Below are 24283 nucleotides of genomic sequence, written 5' to 3' on the forward strand. Positions count from 1 at the left end.
CCACCTCAGGAAGCATTTCAGGGGTTTAGCTAAATTGATAGAGTAGATCTGTGTTTATTAGGCAGTTGCAAACTGGAATTCTATAGGCAAGGAATACCCTTAGCTTCAGCCAAAATATAATTATGTTGCTGACAATAAAAATTAAGGTGGAGAGGATTGTTATTTAAACTCTGTATGAGAGAAAGAGCATATGAGAAAACCATGTCATTAATGTAGTGTGATACATTGGACAGTGAGAATTAAAAATGTAATTAAAGGAAAGAGGAAATGAAAGATGAAGAAAACATCCAGTGTGTTACAATGTTTGTGTAAAAAGAAAACACGGGTATGAATAAAGCCACCCATGCTATGCTGTAATCGCTTGAGAGCAAGTCTGGGTGACCAGATATGCTTAACCCCTACATATAACTGGCATTTTTGAATTCAGAAAATCTGTGAATGTAATACACTCTCTTTCATTATTTATGTCACCCACTACTGTGCTAAGAACTAATTGATATTTCCATCTTCAGAGCATGTCATGCAAGCGTCCCCATCAAACTTGGCAGCAGATTTGAGTTTCAAGCTTTAGAGTAATTAGTAGAGGAGAGTGTAATTCCTGACCTCAAACAGTGCAGCAGGAAAAGATTAGCTCTAGGTGTCGAAACACAGCGATGGAATAGGCTGTCATGGAGTACAGAGATGTAGCACGTTATGGCTATGAATCCCAAACACACAAATAATAGAATGTGAGTCAGGAACATTCCTCAAAATTGAATAACATTTGAGCAATGACACAAAAGTTTATTATCAAATTTTTCCAGACTGGGACTGGAAGGGGAAAAGGAAGACAGAAACATAAGGGAATAGAAATCAACAGGAAGATATTGCTGTTTTTTTACTTCATTTACTAGTTTTGATGAACAGATTTTTATTCCTTTCTCTTTTTTCAGTAGTGAGCTTTACTCTTAGCCAATATAGTATATAGTACAGCTATAAACGGGAAACCCGGTTTTTACAGGAGATTTTTGGAGGAATTGGCAGTGGAAGTGTCAGTGAAGATTCTCAGATATCATTCAACTATTGTGATCTGGTTTGAAACACCTGTGCTGTCTTTCCAAAAAATCAAAAACCACTTGGAGTATGCTATGTTAAACAATGTGTATGGTGCATGCATATGTTAACCTTTTGAGTCTGAAGATTTAAGCAATATTTACAGCAATTTAATTTGAAAAAAAAAAATAAAAATCACAGGCTGCTATATATACTACAAAATATTTATCAGGTAACTGTGAAAAAGTAAATAATTTTGTGAAGACTATTAAAAAAAAGTAAAAATTCTAAAAAAAAAAAAAAGATAAAAAGTGGTTTTCTTGAGAGATATTTTTCAGCCTGTAAGTAAATTACCTACTTCTGCCTCTGACACTTAGCATCAAAGACTGGGAATACTAAAACTGGAGGGATGTAGGTTAGCTACATGACAAGGCATAGTACAAGAATTTATTAAGGTCAGAGAAAATGTATCCTTAAAAATGGAAATAAATCCAAAGTGATGTTAATAAAACTGAACATAGAGGTTGGATAAGAAGAGCAATTACATGAAGGTACCTAACAAAGCTGAATAGGAATTGTTAAAGTATCTCAGAAGTAAAAGTCTGCAGAAGAGTCATTAGGTATGCTAGACCACCAGAGAATAAGGAGCCAGTCCAAAAATGATCCAGAGGTGGCAAAGAAAACAAATTCCTTTTCTCTAGTATTCTCAAAAGACAAAGGAGAAATATATGCAGTAACAGAATTCTTTACAGATAAATTCAGAGACATACCATTAGTGAGCCAAAAAGAGGTGAATAATTCAGGGAAAAATTTGGAAGGTAAATGAGAAGGATTTTACAGTGTATTTCAGAGAGAAGCCCAAAAACTGAGTTGCTAATAAAATAGGTCATTTAAATGAGCTGTTAATTAATTAGTAAATGCAGTCTAAATAGTTTTTTTCTGGAAAATGTGAATGGGACAGCCAATCTCATCCCTAACATGAGGTACTGGAAACTCAAGTCAACTGAGAGGTAGGACAAAATGCAAGAAATCAGGAACAACAGAAATGTTTATGTGTGAAGGGGCATCTAAAAAGATTGAACAATGACAGAAAATTAAAACTAGGCTGAAGAAGAAGAATACAATTAAGGTGAATATATAATATAATATATATATATAATATAATATATATTATATATTATATTAATATAATATTAATAGTAATATATATATATTTTATTTTCTGCAGGCTAGAAATAAGCACCGTATAAGTTGGTGAATGTCACGAGAAGACTCTCATTGGCTTTTTGAGCTTTGGGTCAAGCTCTTAGGCTCAGGTTACTCATCTAACTTCTAACATTTAACTGCAGTTCCAAAATGAAAAGTCTTCACTCTAAACAGTAAATTTCACTCTAAAATTCTTCTATAGTCAGTGAGGAATTAGACACCTCCAGAGGCTAATTCCGGCTTCCTAAAGTCTGATTTGTGGCCTGAAGATACCTGTTTCTCTCTCCTTAGGAAGGAAGCCTAAAGCAGTGCCTGAAATTAGGCAGTGTATCTGAACCAGCATATTGAATAAGAATTAGTAATGAGATTGAATTTTCTGTTCAAAATAACCCCGATGCAAATGTATTAGTCCTCAAGACAGACAGTGCTAGTGCTCATCATACCTTTAGCTGATGGGGAAAACAGCATTTTCTACGAACCATAATGGCAGCCAAAAGTATAGATGAGCTGGAAAAGTTGGACTATCCACAAAATGCTTCAGTGCCTTTCTAGAGAAGGCCAAGTAAGAAGAGTATCCCTTTTTGTATAGTAAATGATTAACTGTGCATTTCCAATCACATCTGGAAAACATTGCTGAATTTCTGAATATTTGATGTTCTCTGGTTTTGTCAGCATATGCTTCTTTTGCCTCCTGCAAAATATTTGATAAAATACTAATATAAAACAATAAAAAACCCCACAGATTTTCCCTTATTCTCATCAGCCAGTATGGCTCAGTGTAAGTGTACCAATGTTTTACACCATTATCCATTAGGCAAAATACACTTATTTTCCTGGTTTATGCTGAGAATATGAGAGGGAGACTAGAAAGCAGTCAATCCTAGCCAGGAATGAGATAAAGGGAGAGCTTGCTCAGCCACCGAACTGGAAAGGACACCCCACCCCTCTAAATTTCTGGGGAGAACATTCCCTTTCCTTCTCCAGCAGCTGGAATTAGATAGCAGTTTAAAAAAAAAAAAAAAAAAAAAAAAAAAAAAGGTTGGGGGGGAATAATGGGAAATAATATGGTGCTAGGCAGATTAACTGGTGATAACAAATCTTTCCTACCTTCACAAATCGAGGATAAAAAAAAAAAGAAGCAGGGTAGAAGAGACCTGCTACTCCCTGGTAGTCAGAGAGATGAGACTGAGTGTGATGAGTGGGAAATACTTGCTGCTGGGTGGGGTGGGTGTGATTTGTGATGCTGCTTGGGAGACAGCCACCATGATGTGCTCTGTTTGGCCAGCTTTGCGGTTGGGCTTCTCTGACACAGTAATAAACCAGAAGAAAATAAACATTAGAATGCTGAAAAAAAATCAAATGATGCACCACAAAACAAAATGTTACAGTTTGATACAAACTGCAGGTTAGCAGTCAATATGATGATCATCACTTAATTACAGGCTTGTTTGCAGGAAGCTCAGCCTTCTAAAAGCAATAGTTTTAAATATAACACAGTGATTAGAAACAGTTATTAAGAGGTTGGTGTTGTTATTCCCCTTGAGTCATTATATAAGAAATTAGCAGTCCTTTTTGAAGATGAAATATGACCGCTGGAGGATGCAGTCAAGATCTTGAATGTGCAGGTCATGCTGTTCCTTACTCATGCTCTGCAAGACTAGCCAGAAAATTAAATAAATACATTCTGAAATATTTGGGTAAATAAACTGTAATTCAGAAGTAAGAGAGAACCCAAGTAGAGTAGCTGAGGTAATCCATAAGAAAATCCACTCTGCTTGCTTTTAATTCAATTTTTTTCTTTCCTTTCATACTCCATGCCTCTTTCATCTTTGGTTTCTTTTGTTGTTCCTCCTTTCTCTACATTATCCAACACAAACCCATTTCTCCAATCTGTCCTGCCATTTTTTTTTTGCTAGTGGTTAATTCTCATCCTGACAATCTCATTAAGTCACTTCTTCTTCCAAATGAACGTGGGATACACCTGTGCTGAACATTTATGTGTACCATTGATTCAGCTTTTAATTGAATATATTAAATAACAAACACCAAATGTATATATGCATATTAATTTATCTCTCATTTCCTATTTATCACTTACAACTTCAGCTGATGGATTAATTCTTTCCCCTTTCATCCGGACCTCAGCCAAAACACTTGCTTAATCTTGCTTTCTCTCTCATAACCACAATTACTCACCCACAACTAGTAGGTCATCCCCATTTAGGAAATTACTTGTAATTTGGACAGTGCAAAAGGGATACTAACGTCAACAACAACAAAATTTAGGACCAAAACAGTCATTACTATCCATTGTTTCATATACCAGTGAAGTTTCCACTCTGACTTTATCTTGTTTTAACTGTTTCATATTTTATTTCAAAAGCTAGTATTTTTCATATGCTGGATGTATTCTCAGCAATCTGGCTTATCTAATATATATATGTGGATATTCATCTAATTTGCTGCCTGTATCAGCTAGGTTGAGGCCTGGATTTTACAATTGAAAGCACCACAGACATTGACTTCATTGGACTCATGAAGGTCATAAGGGTCTTTTATGAAATTGGCATAGAATTGGGGCCCAAGAGTGTAGATTAACATGCTAAATTATATGATGTAGAATATGAGATATGCAATATCAGCTGATTAACTTTGCCTATAAAGCTTAACTCCATTTTCCATGATTTGACAGTTTTAGTTCAGACTATGCTAACCTCACTTTTTTGTGTTTAATTCAAAGTCAGCTGTGAGGAAAAAGTTGATAATGTATAAACTCAAAAGATCCAACATCAAAAGAAATTTTCAGCATTTAGACAAAATAAAACCAGGTGTGAATAAAATATCATATTTCAATAGTAAGTGCTATTAAAGCCATTATACATTTGAATCTGCTGGTCTATTCATTTTCAAAGCTGACATTTGTAAATGTATATAGGCAAGACTCTTGTAAATCTATAATAGAGTATTAGGACTTGTTCTGGAACCTGTGGCCCCATCACACTGTGTTTTGTTGATTTTCAGCAGGAATCACTGCATTTTTTTATTACTGAATAGTATCCTTATTGCTTAGCATTTGAAGTAAGAACAAAAATTTTACTCAAAAGAGATATTTGTCGGTTATCCTTTTTGCATAGGTATGTAGATTTTTTTTTGATAGCACATTTCATTAGACATTCTCACTATCTATTCTAATGAACATGAACGTTCTTTCTAAGGATTTTTTTTTGTAAATTTACTACTTTTAAGTTAGAGCTGTTGGATTTCCATCTTGTTCCTTTGATAGATGTTGCGACAGTGTGACTCTTAGACAGCCTTTCTGTAATTTTGAAGAAAAATATGAGAAGTTGTATTATCATGTCTGTCTATGAAATTTATTCCTGAAGAGAATGCCATACATATTTCTGAAATGAATGCCAAATGTATTTTCTAGAAGTGAGTGCCATTGAAAGCCAAGGCAGGCAATTTATACTGTGCATAATAATGATATTAATTTTTATGGTGTGTATAAGTTACATTTTGATTAGTTTTTTGCATGATTAAAAATTTGCAAAGTCTTTATGGCCCCCAGGAGCCTACCTGTAATAAACAGCTCTCACCTTCCAAACCATAAAACAGGTCTGCAGCACTTGAACATTAGAGCTAATTGCCTTGCTACATCAAAGGGAGCACCACAAGACTGAGAAAAATCACAGAAGGGGGGGGGGTGGGGAGCAGGGGGCAGTTTCACCTCTAAAGGTTACGTGTTTGTGGCTTGGTGGAGCCCTGTAAAGTTATGGCCTCAGAACTGCTGTTTGCGATTAAGTTGATGGGGAAAGTCTATCCCGCAATCTCTCCCTGCTGCTGACACAGAGTCTTTGTTCACATTCAGATTTCTCAAACTGTTGCCAGGGTCAGGCTGAGGTCAGACACCACGATGATGTATAGGAGAACATGTCTGGGAATTTCTCTCACACTTAAAACACATACCAGAAAAACAGGAGAGCACCCTGCAAAAATTGTCTGATGAGACCCAGATGATACTGTAGCTTTTCTTTTAGTACCTTCATAATTTTCTTTCTCTTTGCCTGACACACACACAATGTTTTATTAATGTGTGCCACGATAGCCCTTACAATTTTATGTCCCCTCAAGATAAGGACACTCAGTAGCACTTTGACACTTCATTTTCCAGCCCAGGGGAACTGGGCCAGTAAATCTAGTAAAAGAAGCAGTGCGACCGTTCCCAAGGATGAGTCGAGAAGGGATTTGCCACGGGCTCTGTGAGGCCACAGGGCCTGACACTGGATACGAGCCTCATGTGTGTTCACTTGGCATTAACACAGCCCGATGCAGGCAGGATCACAGGCTCACAGCATCCCGAACTGTGCTCCCTTGCCAGTCGGACAAACACAGCCCTGCTTCCAGCTGCGGCCGGGATGGCTCCCATGTTTGATTAGCTATCATCACAGGAGGGAGCGGGGTCGCAGCAGGCAGAGTGCTAAAGCAGCACAAGGGGGGATCCATTTGGATGGAAATTTTTTAGTATGCAGTTATTTCTAGGAGAGGGGTCAGTCTTTCTCCCTGAATTGTTCCAAAGGGTGGACATGCATGCTTAGCGCTAAACTATTGTATTTCAGTGTCAATGCAAAACACATTGATCTGTGGTTAATTTTATTTTTTTTTTTTTCGATTTCCAAATTTGCAGCTGTTTTGTTTGGACTTTTTTTCCTCTCTTTCCCTTTATTTTTTTTTTCCCCCTGATTTACAAAAGGTTTTGAGAATCAGATAGGTTCACCACATCGATCTGAGGGTTGTTTGCCTGGGCGTACAGTTTCAGTGCATGGCTGGCAAGTAAGGCACTAAGCAGCAATTTTTTTTGTGCTCAGCTGCTATATATGACAGAGGATATTTCATTCGGCTGTCAGAATGTTATTAATAAAACATGGGGTGCGAAGAGGGCCACTATTTCCCCTTTCAATCACTATAGCATTTACAATGAAAATTTTATGCAGTGTGTAATTTTCAGTTAATGCTTGACACTTAAAATGTCGGTAGCTGCATTTTGTATGGTTCCTGAAGGGTTAATTGTATCATGTTCCCTGCATAAAAGCTCTGCTTATCAAAAGTGAATAGAAGAGTGTATGCAAATGTGTGTCTGTGACCTTTTGCCTTTCCAGGGTTAATTTATATGGTCATTAAAGATTTTATGAAATTGAGCAGCTTGGCGTTTTGAATCCCATTTTACCTTCACCTCCTAATTTGTATAATTCCTACCTGAACTGAGAAATAAGATTTTTTTTCTTTTTTTCTTTTTTTTTTTCTTTTTTTTGTGCTGCAATGAAAACAGCATGCCATGCTGTGGGGAGTTGCAAGTCTGGTTATCTGGCATTACTCAGATTGCTAAAAATTCATTAAAATGTGACATCAGCACAGTGAGAGACAAATGATCACAGGATGAAAAGGAACAGTGGGCCTTTCACGGATTAGTGCTACACAGCCCCAGCATAGAAACTAACTGCATAAACAGATTAATCCACCAGTAGCAGCATAGCTAAGATTTACAGAATAATTAAATAGGCTTGAGTTACTGTGAAGATTTCCATGTAATCTAGCTGGTGTGAACACGTAAGTGAGGTGTGGGTAATGCTGCTTCCTCAGAAGCCATGTACCAAGTTGTATCGTTTATCCTGAATGGCTCCCCCTGGAGACAAAATTTGAGACTTCTCCCGCAAAGCCAGGGGTTTATATTTAATACAGTACCTAATACCTAATACTTACTTACTGCAATTAGCGGGATACTGCTGTACTAATAGGATTTATATTTGAATTCCTCTTTTTTTTCTCTTTTTTCTTTTTTGGCTTAAAGATACATTTTTACATGGGCTTGCTTTTGTTCAAGCTGGCATGGTATATGTGTGCATCTGTACGCGTGCGTTTTAACACAAGTAGTTTCTTGCTAAAGAATATGAAATGATAAGCTTTAAATCTGGTATGCTGGTGGGAAGTGGATACTCTGATAAAGAAACGTTCAGATTTTCTGGGTAGATTTTGAAATATTGCCAATTATTCCTAATTAATGTCTAATCTCCTGAAAGGGCCATTCTCTCATTTTCTTCATCTCCTTCTCCCCATTTTGGCAACTTCTTTAAGTGCTTGAAGAGCTCTTTTGAAGAGTTTTTTACCTGCTGTTGAATGGTCACTAAGTTGGATCTTTTCTATGCTTTTCCCCAGAAGAACAAGGTGAAGATACAGATGGATCTGCTAAAAGTACATCAGTGGCTGTTGGTGATGATAAGGACTCAAGTGAGAGAGACAATACTGAAGCTAAAAAAGCTAGTAAAGACTCTGGTAAGATACTAGAATTTTGTCTTCCTTTTTTTTTTTTTTTTTTTTTTTTTTTTTTAACTTATGAAATGTTCTTTCATTTTAAACTGTCTGGACATTCCCACTACTATTCATTGCATGTGCATTTTGCATGTGATTTCTATCAGTAGCCTCCCATTGACCTATTTTTAATCATAACCATCTGACAGGATAGATGCGGATAAGTTGAAGAATATTACAGGACGACCAGTGAGATTATTTTTTAATCAAATCAGTTTGTGTGCTTGTAATTTTTTAAGCGCCTTTCATTAATCTTAGCTGTACTTGTGATTCCTCTGATGGCATATTAATTTTTCATAAGCATAGGATTAGGTACCACTTGAATTTTTTCTTCAATCAGGTTTTGCCCCGCTTTTAACCCAAAGAATGTGGGGTTTTTATTATTGTTATTTTTTTGTTCTTGCTCTCTGATCACTTACTCCCAAGAATCTGGCCTCTTCCTCGGCATTTATTTGAGGCATTTTGAAAAAAATACACAAAATCCATTGAAAAAGTTTACAGATGATTCAGCCTAAGAAAGAGGAAATATCATTGAAAATGGATTATATGGGTTGGGTAATTTTGATCTCCTGGAATAGACAAAACCCAGTAATGAAAGCTACTGTCTTTGAAAACAAACCCCCATGTCATGACATTTACTTGTGCACAAACAAACCCAGGGCCAGCATCTGGTGTAGATACCCAAGGCTTTTTGTGTGTTTGATTTGGCAAATACGTGACTTCATCCATGCTTTTTATGTATGAGATGGAAATCTATGGTCACAATGAATATTACATTGGCTACTTTTGCTGCACGCTATACCTAGTTACATTATGTTGGATTCATTGAAGCAGAAGAAGTGCTGAAACAGGTTGAAGCCTATTAGTTTCAGGTAGTCATATATCTTTTTCTTGTACGCCAATGACAGCTGCATACAAAGGAGGTTGTATTCTCCATAAAGATGTATAGTTGTAGAAAAAACATAATTTTACATTATCTTCTTTATATCCAAATTCTCCCATACTATATTTTGCTCTTACATACTAAACATTTTTTCATTAATTAAAAAAAAAAAGATATACAGATACACATAGCCCTTTCTGTGCCAGATTAATTCAGAAGACTGACCGAAAGATTAAAGGTTCCTTTAATCTTGCTTGTTGACGTGCTAAGGTCACTATTCATTCACAGTTTAGAACCTTAACTGCTCTTCAGTTGCTTTATTTTTAGAGATCACGAATCCAAAGTAAGGCTGATGATGTCAAGGATGATGTTGAGCAAGAAACTGTTGTGGTTTAAAACATACGAGGGCTGCCCTGAAAGTAATACCTCTTATGTTGGCGCATGATGTCAGAGATGGATACTGGTGGTGTGGCAGTACAGGGTGAACTTTCCCAACAGTATTCTGTTACATTTTGTTGCCATGTGACAGATGGCAGTAGAGGTGCAGTCTGACAAAATGGCGTTTGACATGGAAGTGCAAAAGAAGCAAAAGTGTGCAATTGAATTCTTCCATATAGAAAAAAAATTCAGCCACTGACATTCCTCAATGCCTGCTGAACATTTATGGAGACCAAGCAGTGGCTGTGATCACAGTGAGGTGGTGGGTGGTGTGTTTCAGCAGTTCCACTGGTGCAGATTTTAATGTGCATAGCATGCAGGCTCTCTTGTTCATCACTGATGAAAATTCATGGCTAATGATGATGACTATGTCAAAAAATATTGTTTTGTAGCTATTTTCTCTATCAAATAGTGTTACTGTGGTCTTTGCATCTGTTGTGGTTTCCATAGAAAGGCATAGGAGGCATTACTTTTGGAGTGACCCACAAATATGCCCCTTTAGCTATCTTAGAAAGAGCTGTCTGTGGTGCAGTAAACCCATACTCTAAAGCAGACGTAAGTCTCCTGCAGTTTTGTCAGGGTCTGCCCGTCAACAAGAAAAAGGTGACAGCTATCTGGAGCTCACGTTGCTCACCGTATGCTCTGTCCTACGGAACACTGGAAAGTGATTCAGGGAGTTTATCAGCCCTCTTATTTTCTTAGGTCCATTTTTTAGCTGTTCAAGAAAGAATATAGTATGAAAACTTGAGAAAAAAAAGAAAAGATGGAATCTAGAAAAAAAATACTGAAGGGGAATTCTCAAAATTCCATCAGGATTAGCTGCTCATAAGGGCCAAGTTTAATTAGGACAAACCTATATCCAGATGCCTACTGGGTGCACTACAGAAAAAAAAAAAAAAACAACAAAAAAACCCCCAGCATAATTGTTCTGCATTCCCGTGCCAGCAATTACAAAAATAACATTGCATTAAGATTCATATACAAACAGGGTCCGAAATACAAGATTTGCCTTTGAGCTTTAGAGAAAGCAGTTTGCACAATGAAATCCTCAATCTTTTAGAAACTTTTATTTTCATAATCTAAATTAAATCTCTATATGTATCATGCAGACCATCATCTTAATTTTCACTCAGCTGACAAGTATTTCTAATGACTATATAACTGCTTATGTATAATTGAATGTTAATTTGGGCTTTCTCGTGAATTGAGTGTTGCAATTCTTGCCAGAGAAATCTCAGGAAAACCAATAAATTAATCACAATACTAACAAGTTAGACAGGAAAGTGGTGTGACCCCTCTTTAGCATAGAATCTATTAGACGAGGAAGGATTAACATGTATTTAGTAACAGCATGTTTGTGTAAGCTGTTGTGCTGTATTGCTTACCTTATCTCAAGGAGTAGAGCTTTCAAAATGAGACTTGGCAATATGCAAGTTATATTTGTTGAATATTCATTCAGAATAGAAAAGCCTACTAATGCCTCATTTATATTGTCATTTAAATCTAGTGCCACTTTAGATTAATTATAATCCAAATTACAGCTCTATGCAGTGCAAGAATTAATATGGAATTTATCCAGATTAATACATTTGCATTGAAAATGTAATATGTCTTTGCCATGGCTAAGGGGAGCACTTTTTAATAAGGTAGTAAACATGAGGAAGGATGGAAATTAACCTTCATTATTGCAGTGAAAATTATCCTTTCATTTTCCTCTAATTAGAAAGAATACCAGTAATTATAATTTTAGAATTATTTTGAAGTTGAATAACATAATCTGATGTGTCAGAAATCTTAAATTATGCAATCTTTATCAAATACATGGATTCATAAATAGCAAGACAGTATTTTGATTGTAGGTTTTTGAGGAGTTTCTTTCTTTAGCATTCTCTGCTTTGTCAGTCACAAAAGTTTATATTTTTGTTTTGGGATTTCAAACATGCTAGAAACATGATGGCATCTGAATTGTAGTGGAATATGTCATTTTTGTATTAGCAATATTAGACAAGTTAACTAATTCTGTAACTGACATCTAATCATTAACTAGTCTGCTTTGTGGTACTTATTTTGAACTAATGTTGGCTTTTCAGCTAACTGTATTGAAAGTATGTTATTCATCTAAAACAACACTGTGTGTTCTGCATTATAAAATGCATTAAATTTGTATTTCACAATTAAGAAAAAACACAAATGTTTCTCAAAAATAGAAAATCTGTATTTAAAGCATGAACAACAACAGATTTAGTCTCTTCCTCCAGCTGCATATTAAGAAGGGCATGCCAGTGGAACACTCAGCTATGAAAACAAATCTCCACAAGCTCAGGACCGTAACATTTTCTCTCCTCTCCTCTCCTCCTTCAATACCCTATCTGTAAGGCCATAACTTTATTCAGCCTCTCTGCAGGAAGCTCCATAAAACACTAAATCCAATACAGAAAATGAAAAGTTGATACAGGAAGAAAAGGAGCTAAGTTTTACAAGCTGGACCATTTGCTTGCACAGGGAGTCCAAACCTTTTCTTTTGCAGTTACACTTGTGACAAGAGAGGACCAGGCATAAAGTGCTGCTCTGCTTTGGGGGATTCAGTCCACTCCATGCAAAGGGGCAAGTGGCTTCACCCCAGGTTGAGGAATCAGCCCCTTTTTCTTCAAACCTGTCAGTTACTGTTCTATTGTCCAGATGTAACTTGGGTTCAGTAGAAAGTAACAGGGCTTTGGATTGACTGAATCCAGAGCAACATCAACAAGGAAAACAACAAAGCCTCTGTAAATTTCCACAATTTATATAAATATCATGGCAATCATAATAAAAAGCTGTGCTTTTATATGCATTTATTGACCCCAGCACAGTGTTTGATGACTCCATAGTTTTATTATATTAACAACAAAAGAGAATTTAACCAAAAAAATACTTGTTTTTATTGAAACAAGAACAGTGTGTTTCATGATTGTTGTCCCTTTGAAGTAATCAAGTCATCCTATCCTCTGGTGGAAGATGATGTATAATATTAACCTTTTGTGTACCGAGGTGCACAGAGTGTATTCCAAGCTCAATTTCATTAGCAATTGCATACCAATGCCAAAAACACTGCTAAATGCATTGTCACAAATGGATTTTTGAGCAGAATTTGGATCCCAATTTCTGTAACAAAATGTCAAAAACAATCTGGTGTATAGAGGGGAAAAGAAAGCAGAATTGTTTTACTTTGCTTTTTAAATTCAGCATCCTGTATGACAGTGTCACTTTATACCAGCTGAGATTCTGCCCCATTTTTCTTTTTAAAGAAGCATTTTAAAAGTGGCATATGATAGAGGTAAGAAACAGTAGTCAACTGTTAGACATTTTTGACAGTTGGAAATGAAGAGAGGTTAATAATTTGAACCTATCCTTCTAAAGTCTGAGAAGCAACCTTTCTCTGTTAATATAGTATGTCAAGTTTTTACTTTCTATAATTCTTACAGTAAAGACATTTAAATAGTAATGATGTGTTGCCAAGTAAATGTGGCTAGGCCAGTGAGAACTGAATTATCATAAACCAAACTGAGTAATGAAGTGGTATCTTTTGTTGCTGTAGCATGTAGATTTTACCTTTAAGCTTCACCAGTGCTTCAGGTTGGAGGTACATCTCTTTGCTGAGCTATCAAAATGAGGCCTCCAGGAATAGGTTCTCAGAGTGTAAAAATTCAGGGGGGCTCCAGAAAGCAGCGTGTCCAGATATTAAATCAATGTTGATAAACTGATAATTAAAGTAGGAAAATATGGCAGGAATAAACTTCAGTTTGAGTGAGAACATACTGGTCTAAATTACGCCATAAGAAATAATTACCAACTTAGGAATGAGAAACAATGTGTGGGGAAATCAGCTTTAATGTATAAGTCATAAAATATGTTTATGTTGTTTTTTTTTTTTCCTAAATGCTCTTCAGAACATGTCTCTGTGTGATTCAGTTCTCAATTGTTCATTATTTTACCATGAGGACTTGGTATTTACCTTGAAAGCTTTCTTATTTTACCTTGAAAGTTTTCTTGTTTTACTTTTCTTTAATGTTGCTCTTTTAATATAAAATGTTGCACAAAGTCTACATAATTGATATAATAAAAAAGATACTGATTTTGCTTACAGAAAAATAGAAGTATTTTCTTTGTTCATGTTTACTTTGTTGTCAAAACATCCATGACCTTATTTTTAAATTAATCCTAGGTTATTGTGCAACGAGGTGCAATTTGTTCATTTATATGAACCTTATGTGGATTGAAAAAAATCAAGATAAATCTTCATGCACAGCATACAATCAGATTACCCCTGGACTATATATTTACGTTGAGTCTGATAGCAATCAATGGTTTAGCTTCATTGCATTTCAAGATGTATTTGCACCCAGTGTCCAGTGATAGTGTCCTCACCCTGGAAATAATTTAGTTGCAAATTGACTGGAAGATGGTGAAAATTGAAAGTTAAAATTAGAAATACTCATAATAAACAGCAGAAAAAAGGTCAGATGATGCTGCACTATGATGAGATTGGAATGGTTGGTAAATGAGGTTTTGTGTTTGTCGTGAGATGTATGTGACATGCCTACCCAATGCTCTTGTAATATCCAGCCTAGCAGAAGAGATTATCTGGCAAATTGACGCTGGAAAGAATTTTCTGATGGACTGGGAAATTAGAATTGCACTCTTTTCTTTGATGTGTGCAAGACTGGGCTACATTACACAGCTAGAGTAGGCATAATATTAAATATAGTATTTAATACTTAATAGTAAAACTGTCTATAGAAAACAATTATATTCTGGTTTTGATCACAAATGCCAGACTATAAAAATTCACAGTGTAAACATCTAAGGCAATCCCAAATGACTGATCTTTGTATATAATTAATATTAAGTTAGCTCTGAAATCCTATTCTCCACAGTATTTCTTTTAAAGCCTCACTATATTTAGCTTCAGAATTGTAAGTAGGCAGGAGTTATCAAAACACCACAATAATCATATTGCTCAGACAATTTAGGAAAGAGAGAGTGTAATTAAACATCAGCAAATTAATTATTTTGGAAAACAGGATTTTTAAGCAAAAGCTGATTTGTTTTGATGTAACACACAAATTCACACTGAGCTGCTAAAGAAAGCATCTTATTGATTAATCTTTAAAGGCAACCTAAGGTTATCTAAACAGTAGAAAACAGTTCATTTTTAAATGTATTTATAGAGTATCCATCAAGGATAAAAGTGTTTTCATTTTTATACTTATCAGAGTTGGTTTTCTCAAATATATGTATTTTTTCTCAGAACATAAAAAAAAAAAAAATACCCTCAGAGACAACACAGACCTTTGGAATCACAGCTTCTTTGTAAAACAGAGTATTTTCAAGTTTAAAATGTGTTCTTAAAAATTGTTTTTGGAACAGGAATAGTCACACCAGAGAAGGAACCAAAAGTGAACACTGTTGTAGGGGCACAACAACTTCTTCTGGCAAAAGAAGAGGATGGTGCAGCTAAAAAATCAAAGCCTCCAGAGGACAATAAATTTTGTCATGAGCAGGTAAAGGAAAATGTAAGAATTTAAATGTATTCTAGAATTCTTTCAAATAAGAATAAAAAAGAGATGACAAGCTGTTAAAACAGCAATATCAGAAAGTTATTAAAGCACATTGACTAATATCCTGCATCTTAATTTGATGTTTTTCAGTTCTATCAGTGTCCTTATTGTAACTACAATAGTAGGGACCCAAATCGTATCCAGATGCATGTCCTGTCACAGCATTCAATGCAACCTGTTATCTGCTGCCCCCTCTGTCAGGATGTCCTCAGCAACAAAATGCATCTCCAGCTTCATTTGACCCATTTGCACAGTGTGTCACCTGACTGTGTGGAGAAGCTGCTCATGACTGTAAGTGATCCAAATACTGAAGTGCATATTACAGAAATGTATTCTGGCCTCTTTGCAATGAATGTGTTGTGATATAGCATTTTGGTAGCCAGAGATGGGGAACAGATCAGGATTCTCAGTTTCTGTTGCCAGGATGTCTGTTGACTGATGTCCCTTGGGAATTCTCCAAGGGACTGGTGGTGGATTTCAAAGATGCTGAAAACCTACAGTACCTCATTGACTTTACCTTGGAATAAGCAAGTTCCTCTGAGCGTACACCAATAAATTTAATCTAACACTATCCAGGTCTTAGGACTCGAATTTGTAAAAAAACTGAGTACTTTCCTGTAAAATGTAGTGCCAAAATATACATGTATTCCCGTGTATAACTGTGCTACTTTTTTATATTATTTGAATTTCACCATCAAATATCAATAGTAGTACTAATTGGAAAACACAAGTGTCATATTTTTCACTATGTCCCCATTTTTTGCTTTCTGCCTCTGCGTAATAAAGTCTTCAGATTTTTTTGTGAAAAAATATGAGTGTGAAAAAGCCAGGGCAGTTCTTCTGGATAAAGAATACCTGTTTTCAAGTACCTACCCTGGATCAGGCATAGATTTGAAATAGATTACCCACGTTTGGCAGAGTTCAGAAAACAAATCTTGTCAAATTTCACCTGGGAAATCCTGTTCTTCATTGAGAAATGTCATGGACCACATCAAAATAATAAATTTCTTAGAAAAAGAATGTCTCAACACTATGTAAACCAGTGTCAGTAAAAACACAGTCAAGTCTAGGGTTTTTTTATTATTATTACATTGTATTTTCAAATAGAAAATAGACTTTCCAAGACATATAATAGTTGTAGTTGTAGTAGTAGTTGAATAGTTGTCTTACCTTTTTTTACCAGGATACATTCTTGGGAATCTCAGGGATCCTTAAAGATTTATTTCTGTAATCACAGACAACTCATTCATTTATAACATTGCAGTGGAAGGCCACCTAACCAAAAATGGCAAAAAAGAAGAAAGAATTGAATCTTTAATGGAGATCTTTAATGGAGATGCTTGTGCCAGGTGCTGATGCACAGTGCTGAATTGGAAATCAACAAAAACACTTTGAAGTTCTCTTTCTTCTTTTCCTCAGTTTTCCTCTACTTAGTGTAATTCTGCCACACTATGTACTTTTGGCCCAAGGAGAATACTGTAGAAATTTAACATTTACAGGCCCTTTTTGGAGACTGAGCAAATGTGAAAAAAACACCATATTTTGGAGAAGAAAAGGCTCTGGGGAAACCTGACAGCAGTCTTTCAGTGTCTAAAGGAGGGCTACAAGAAAGAAGATGACAGAATCTTTAGCAGGGGCTGATGTGACTGATGCGATAGGACGAGGGAAAATGGTTTCAAACTTAAAGAGGAAAGATTTACGTTCATTATCAGGTGGAAGTTTGTTTGTTTGTTTGTCTGTTTGTTTTTTATGATAAGGATTGTGAGGCACTGGAATAGGTTGACCAGAGAGGTGGTGGATGCCCCATCTCTGGAGACACTCAAGGGGTCAAGCTGGACAGGGGTCTGAGCAAGCTAACCTAGCTTAGCAGTCCTGTTCATTGCAGAGGTGTGGGATCAGCTGACCTTTAAGGTTCCCTTAAAACTCGAACAAGTCTATGATTCTTTGATGTTGAGGATTACTATCTTTATTCTTGAATTTTTCTTGATTCCCTCTATGCTGATAATGGGACAACTTTGAAATCTGTCCTATTCTCTGTATGTGCTGTAGTCTTTTCTCACCTACTGACTTGTCCCTTATTATTATTATTATTATTTTTTTGTCAGAGAAAAATGTCTACTTGCAAAACATGATCAACATCATTTACATTTTCCTAGTTGATAAAACTACTGTTTTCTGTCCGTATCTGAACTCTGACAAAATAAATACCATTTAGAGCAAAATGTTCATCTCTGGCACATTTAAGTTGCAGTTAACTAGGTCATTTTTTTATAGAAGTCTCTTCTGCCCAAACAAAATCAAAGTCACTAAATCTGAATAAAAGAAAAACATGAAGCATCAAACAAATGATCATGTCAGTTTAACTGCACTGAGAACTATCAGACATCTATAATATCACGTCTTTCAAAGATTTCTGTCTAAATTCAAACATAAAGTGATGCGTAAAGTAGACTGAAGAATATATTACATGGGGAATTTAGAACAAAGGAAAGAGAAAACCCATATTTTAAATGGCACTAAGTTGCTCCTTCTGTTTGGAAATCATCTTATAATTTTCTTTCATTTGTTTAAAAAGCTATTCAGGTAAGGTAAAGTGTGATTACCCTTAGTCAAGAATTGGCTGCTGACTGTATCTCAGCACAGTCTCTATCTGTGGAGGAAGTCCAAGGAAAATTCCCATTGTAAACCCAACCAACCTTCTTTGTAGTGACATTAACCCCAGTAAAATACTGAATGTATGCGCTTCTGTGGCATCACTTTATTGTGGATTCTTTTGAGTTTATCCTCTTCCAAAGGACAGACGGTTCTCCGATTTTATGGTCTATCAGGAGCCATTATCAAGGACTGAACCAAGGCCTTTGTTTAATCTTGGCAATCTTTGAGATGTGATGGCCTTTTCAATTATAATTTCATGTTGCTTTGTGACTTTTCCTGTAATAATACTGTATTCTTGGTTTTCCAAGGTTCCTGTACCAGATGTCATGATGCCCAATAGTATGCTATTGCCGGCAGCTGCTTCAGAGAAATCTGAACGTGACACACCTGCAACCATTACAGCTGAGGGATCTGGGAAATATTCAGGTATACAAGAAAAAAATATGGATTGCTATTCTTTACCTGGCCAACATAAAGCATACTATGTGCCACTCTTGATTTCTGATGAAAAATATGCTAATACTATGTGTTATTCTCTTTTACTTGTGTAAAACCCACTTAACTTTCTTTAACTAGGTGAAAGTCCTGTGGATGAGAAAAATACGCCTGGGATTGATGAATCAAAACCTGGAATGGAAATTAAGAGTGAGGAGCAGAAGCCACCTAAAGAATCTACTGAAACGCCAGATTGGAATAAGAGTGGCAGTAAAGATATAAAGACCACAGATTCAATGCCAGATCAGCTAAATGAACAGCAGAAGAAGCAACAGCTCTCTGTTTCTGACCGCCATGTCTATAAGTACCGTTGTAACCATTGTAGCTTGGCTTTTAAGACTATGCAGAAGCTTCAGATACATTCCCAGTATCATGCTATTCGGGCAGCTACCATGTGTAGCCTTTGCCAACGTAGCTTCCGTACATTCCAGGCTTTAAAAAAACACTTGGAAGCAGGCCACCCTGAACTCAATGAAGCTGAACTTCAGCAGCTGTGTGCATCTTTACCTGTTAATGGTGAACTCTGGGCAGAAGGTGAAAGTATGGGACAAGATGATCATGCACTAGAGCAGGAAATAGAAAGAGATTATGAGATGGACCAGGAAGGTAAAGCAAGCCCTGTAGGAAGTGATAGTAGCTCTATTCCAGATGATATGGGCTCAGAACCAAAGCGAACCTTACCTTTTAGAAAAGGGCCAAATTTTACTATGGAAAAATTTCTAGATCCATCTCGCCCATATAAGTGTACAGTATGTAAAGAGTCTTTCACTCAAAAGAACATTCTCCTGGTCCACTATAACTCAGTCTCCCATCTACATAAACTCAAAAAGGTTTTGCAGGAAGCATCAAGTCCTGTCCCTCAAGAAACCAACAGCAACACTGACAACAAACCCTACAAATGCAGCATTTGTAATGTTGCATATAGCCAAAGTTCTACATTGGAAATCCACATGAGATCTGTGCTTCATCAGACAAAGGCAAGGGCTGCAAAATTAGAACCAAGTGGTAATATAAGTAGCGGAAATAGTGTAGCAGGGAATGTTAATAGCCCCAGCCAAGGAATACTAGATTCTATGAATTTGCCAGCAGTTAACAGCAAAGAACCACATTTAGATGCCAAAGAATTAAATAAAAAACAAGCTTCTGAATTAATTTCTGCTCAACCTACACATCACCCACCCCAGTCACCAGCACAACTTCAAATGCAACTACAGCATGAACTGCAACAGCAAGCTGCATTCTTTCAACCCCAATTTCTAAACCCAGCTTTTTTGCCTCACTTTCCAATGACACCTGAAGCACTCCTACAGTTCCAGCAACCTCAATTCCTTTTCCCATTTTATATACCCGGGACAGAATTTAGCTTAAGCCCAGACCTGGGTTTGCCTGGTTCTGCCACATTTGGTATGCCTGGAATGGCTGGTATGACCGGATCGTTGCTGGAAGATTTGAAGCAGCAGATACAAACCCAGCACCATGTTGGTCAAACACAGCTACAGATACTGCAGCAACAAGCACAACAATATCAATCCACCCAACCCCAACTTCAGTCCCAAAAACAGCAGCAGCAAAGCAGCAAGCTGATGAAAGCAGAGCAAACTAGCTTAGTAAGCACAGACTGCCAGTTGATAAAGGATATGCCACCATATAAGGAGTCTGAAGAGATTTCTGAGAAACAAGAGAAGCCAAAGCAAGAATTTACTACTGAGAATGAAGGACTAAAAGAAAACAAAGATATGAAGAAACCAAAATCCTCCGAACCAGCCATCCCACCACCCAGAATAGCTTCTGGAGCAAGGGGGAATGCAGCCAAGGCTTTATTGGAGAACTTTGGTTTTGAGCTAGTTATCCAATACAATGAGAACAGACAAAAAGTGCAGAAAAAAAGCAAGACTGGTGAAGGTGATAATACAGACAAACTAGAATGTGGAACCTGCAGTAAGCTCTTTTCCAACATTCTTATTCTGAAGAGTCATCAAGAACATGTGCATGGACAGTTTTTTCCATATGGGGCATTAGAAAAGTTTGCTCGACAGTACAGGGAGGCATATGACAAGCTTTATCCAATTTCTCCATCCTCTCCAGAAACACCTCCACCACCACCACCACCTCCGCCACCACCACCCCCTCCTCCTCCTCCAACTCCTTCTCAGCCTTCTTCAGCTGGGGCTGGAAAAATTCAGAACACAACTCCCACTCCTTTGCAAGCTCCACCACCGACACCACCACCACCTCCTCCTCCTCCACCACCACCTCCTCCACCACCACCACCACCATCTGCCCCACCTCAAGTCCAGCTTCCCGTTTCACTTGATCTCCCACTCTTCCCTCCAATTATGATGCAGCCAGTGCAGCATCCTGCACTGCCTCCTCAACTTGCTCTCCAGTTACCACCAATGGATACTCTGTCTGCAGATCTTACCCAGCTTTGTCAGCAGCAGCTGGGATTAGATCCTAATTTCCTGCGCCACTCTCAGTTCAAGCGTCCACGTACACGAATCACAGATGATCAGTTAAAAATATTGCGGGCTTATTTTGATATTAACAATTCTCCAAGTGAAGAACAGATCCAAGAAATGGCTGAGAAGTCTGGTCTTTCACAGAAAGTTATCAAGCACTGGTTTCGTAATACACTGTTTAAAGAACGACAGAGAAATAAAGATTCTCCATATAACTTCAGCAACCCTCCCATAACAGTGTTGGAAGATATCAGAATAGATCCTCAGCCTTCAGCTGTCGAACCTTACAAGTCTGATGCATCTTTTAGCAAGAGGTCATCTAGAACACGGTTTACTGATTACCAGCTTCGTGTCCTCCAAGACTTCTTTGATACAAATGCTTATCCAAAAGATGATGAAATTGAACAACTTTCAACTGTTCTTAACCTACCTACTCGAGTTATTGTTGTATGGTTCCAAAATGCACGGCAGAAAGCTCGCAAAAGTTATGAAAATCAAGCTGAAACTAAGGACAATGAGAAAAGGGAATTGACGAATGAACGCTACATTCGAACTAGTAACATGCAGTATCAGTGCAAAAAGTGCAGTGTGGTTTTTCCCAGGATCTTTGATTTGATTACGCACCAGAAAAAGCAGTGTTATAAAGATGAAGATGATGATGCTCAAGATGAAAGCCAAACTGAAGATTCCATGGATGCCTCAGATCAAACAGTATATAAGAACTGCACAGTTTCTGGCCAAAATGATGCATCAAAAAACCTGGCAGTCACGGCAGCAAGCTCTGGCTCTGGTTCTAGTACTCCTTTGGTTCCATCCCCCAAACCAGAGGCTGAGAAGGCTTCTCCTAAACCAGAGTCGACTGAAAAACCAAAACCAAATGAAACCATCTCTAAGCAAACTGATACATCTTCCCAAAGTACCAAACCAGTACAATCTGCTCCAGTAACCCCTTCTGATCCTCAGCCCTCTGCTTCTCAACCACAGCAACAGAAACAATCACAAATAATAGGGAGACCACCTTCTGCATCACAGACTACACCTGTTCCTTCCAGTCCTTTACCAATTTCAATGGCTCCTCTACAGAACAGTCTACCTCCTCAGTTATTACAGTACCAATGTGATCAGTGTACAGTTGCCTTTCCAACTCTAGAACTTTGGCAAGAGCACCAGCACATGCATTTCCTAGCAGCCCAAAATCAATTTATTCACTCACAGTTTCTAGAGAGACCAATGGATATGCCCTATATGATATTTGACCCCAATAATCCTTTGATGACTGGACAGTTACTTAATAGTTCTCTTGCTCAGATGCCACCACAGACTGGCTCATCACATGCAGCACACCCTGCTACAGTTTCTGGTTCCATGAAACGAAAGCTGGATGATAAAGAAGACAATAACTGTAGTGAGAAAGAGGGAGGAAACAGTGGAGAAGATCAACATCGTGATAAGCGTCTAAGAACTACAATTACTCCAGAGCAGCTGGAAATACTCTATGAAAAGTACCTGTTAGATTCCAACCCCACCAGAAAGATGCTAGATCACATTGCACGTGAAGTGGGTCTTAAAAAGAGAGTTGTACAAGTCTGGTTTCAAAACACAAGAGCCCGAGAAAGAAAAGGTCAGTTCCGTGCTGTTGGTCCAGCCCAGTCCCATAAAAGATGTCCTTTTTGTAGAGCTCTGTTTAAAGCAAAATCAGCTTTAGAAAGTCACATTCGCTCTCGACATTGGAATGAAGGGAAACAGGCAGGTTATAGTTTGCCTCCAAGTCCTTTGATATCAACTGAAGATGGAGGAGATAGTCCGCAAAAATACATATTTTTTGATTACCCATCATTGTCATTAGCAAAAACGGAACTATCAAGTGAAAATGAATTAGCCTCCACTGTATCAACGCCCATTAGCAAAACTGCAGAAATGTCACCAAAAAATCTCTTAAGTCCTTCTTCTTTTAAAGCAGAGTCTAGCGAGGATATAGAAAATTTGAATGCTCCTCCTGCTGACACTGCATATGATCAAAACAAGACTGACTTTGATGAGACTTCATCAATTAATACAGCAATTAGTGATGCCACAACAGGAGATGAGGGGAACAATGAAATGGAGAGCACGACTGGCAATTCAGGGGATGCAAAGCCTGCATCACCTCCCAAAGAGCCAAAAACACTTGTGAATGATGCGCTAACAAAAGCTGCAACTACACCTACCAACGAGAATACTGATGATAAATTTCTCTTTTCCCTTACAAGCCCCTCAATACATTTCAGTGAAAAAGATGGTGATCATGACCAAAGTTACTACATTACTGATGACCCTGATGATAATGCCGACCGCAGTGAAACTTCAAGCATAGCTGATCCAAGTTCACCTAATCCCTTTGGAGCTAGCAATCCCTTTAAATCCAAAAACAGTGATCGGCCAGGCCACAAACGTTTCCGAACACAAATGAGCAACCTTCAGCTTAAAGTTCTCAAAGCTTGCTTTAGTGACTACCGGACTCCAACAATGCAAGAATGTGAAATGTTAGGGAATGAGATTGGTCTGCCCAAACGTGTAGTCCAAGTCTGGTTTCAGAACGCACGGGCAAAAGAAAAGAAATTCAAAATTAACATAGGGAAGCCATTCATGATAAATCAGACTGGGCCTGATGGGACAAAGCCAGAATGCTCTCTATGTGGTGTAAAATATTCTGCACGTTTGTCCATAAGAGATCATATCTTTTCCAAACAACATATTACAAAAGTGAGAGAAACTGTGGGAAGTCAGCTAGATCGGGAGAAAGATTATTTAGCTCCTACAACAGTTAGACAGCTGATGGCGCAGCAAGAATTGGATCGCATAAAAAAGGCTACTGATGTGCTAGGATTAACAGTACAGCAGCCAGGCATGATGGACAGCAGTTCTCTTCATGGCATCAGTTTGCCAGCAGCTTATCCAGGACTTCCTGGGCTTCCTCCTGTTCTTCTACCTGGAATGAATGGTCCATCCTCCTTACCTGGATTTTCACAAAGTTCGAACAGTAAGTCTATAAACTTGTTTAGTCATTTTGTATAGTCACCATTCCCTTCTAAAACATTATATTGTGCATTCACGTTATTGGGTGATGGAGCACTGGAACAGATTGCCCAGAGAGATTGTGAGGTCTCCTTGGAGAC

At 37.5% G+C, this 24283-nt stretch overlaps 1 protein-coding gene and 1 long non-coding RNA gene across 3 annotated transcripts in view; one reads left to right on the top strand and one right to left on the bottom strand.

Annotated features, from left to right (window-relative positions):
- The window catches only part of LOC128090688 (uncharacterized), a 289733-nt gene that overhangs the window by 159960 nt on the left and 105490 nt on the right, over window positions 1–24283 (bottom strand). The gene's annotated exons all lie outside the window — the stretch shown is intronic.
- ZFHX4 (zinc finger homeobox 4) overlaps window positions 1–24283 on the top strand; it is a 152098-nt gene that overhangs the window by 116360 nt on the left and 11455 nt on the right. For both annotated transcript variants that reach the window (XM_052703155.1, XM_052703156.1), the window contains exons 5-9: window positions 8449–8565; window positions 15329–15462; window positions 15610–15810; window positions 18483–18600; window positions 18751–24147. In XM_052703155.1, the coding sequence (XP_052559115.1) occupies window positions 8449–8565; window positions 15329–15462; window positions 15610–15810; window positions 18483–18600; window positions 18751–24147 (5967 nt within the window). The remainder of the gene's footprint in view (window positions 1–8448; window positions 8566–15328; window positions 15463–15609; window positions 15811–18482; window positions 18601–18750; window positions 24148–24283) is intronic.

The sequence above is a fragment of the Tympanuchus pallidicinctus genome, unplaced genomic scaffold (genome assembly GCF_026119805.1).
Source record: "Tympanuchus pallidicinctus isolate F22 unplaced genomic scaffold, pur_lepc_1.0 scaffold5, whole genome shotgun sequence".
Taxonomy (NCBI): Eukaryota; Metazoa; Chordata; class Aves; order Galliformes; family Phasianidae; genus Tympanuchus; species Tympanuchus pallidicinctus.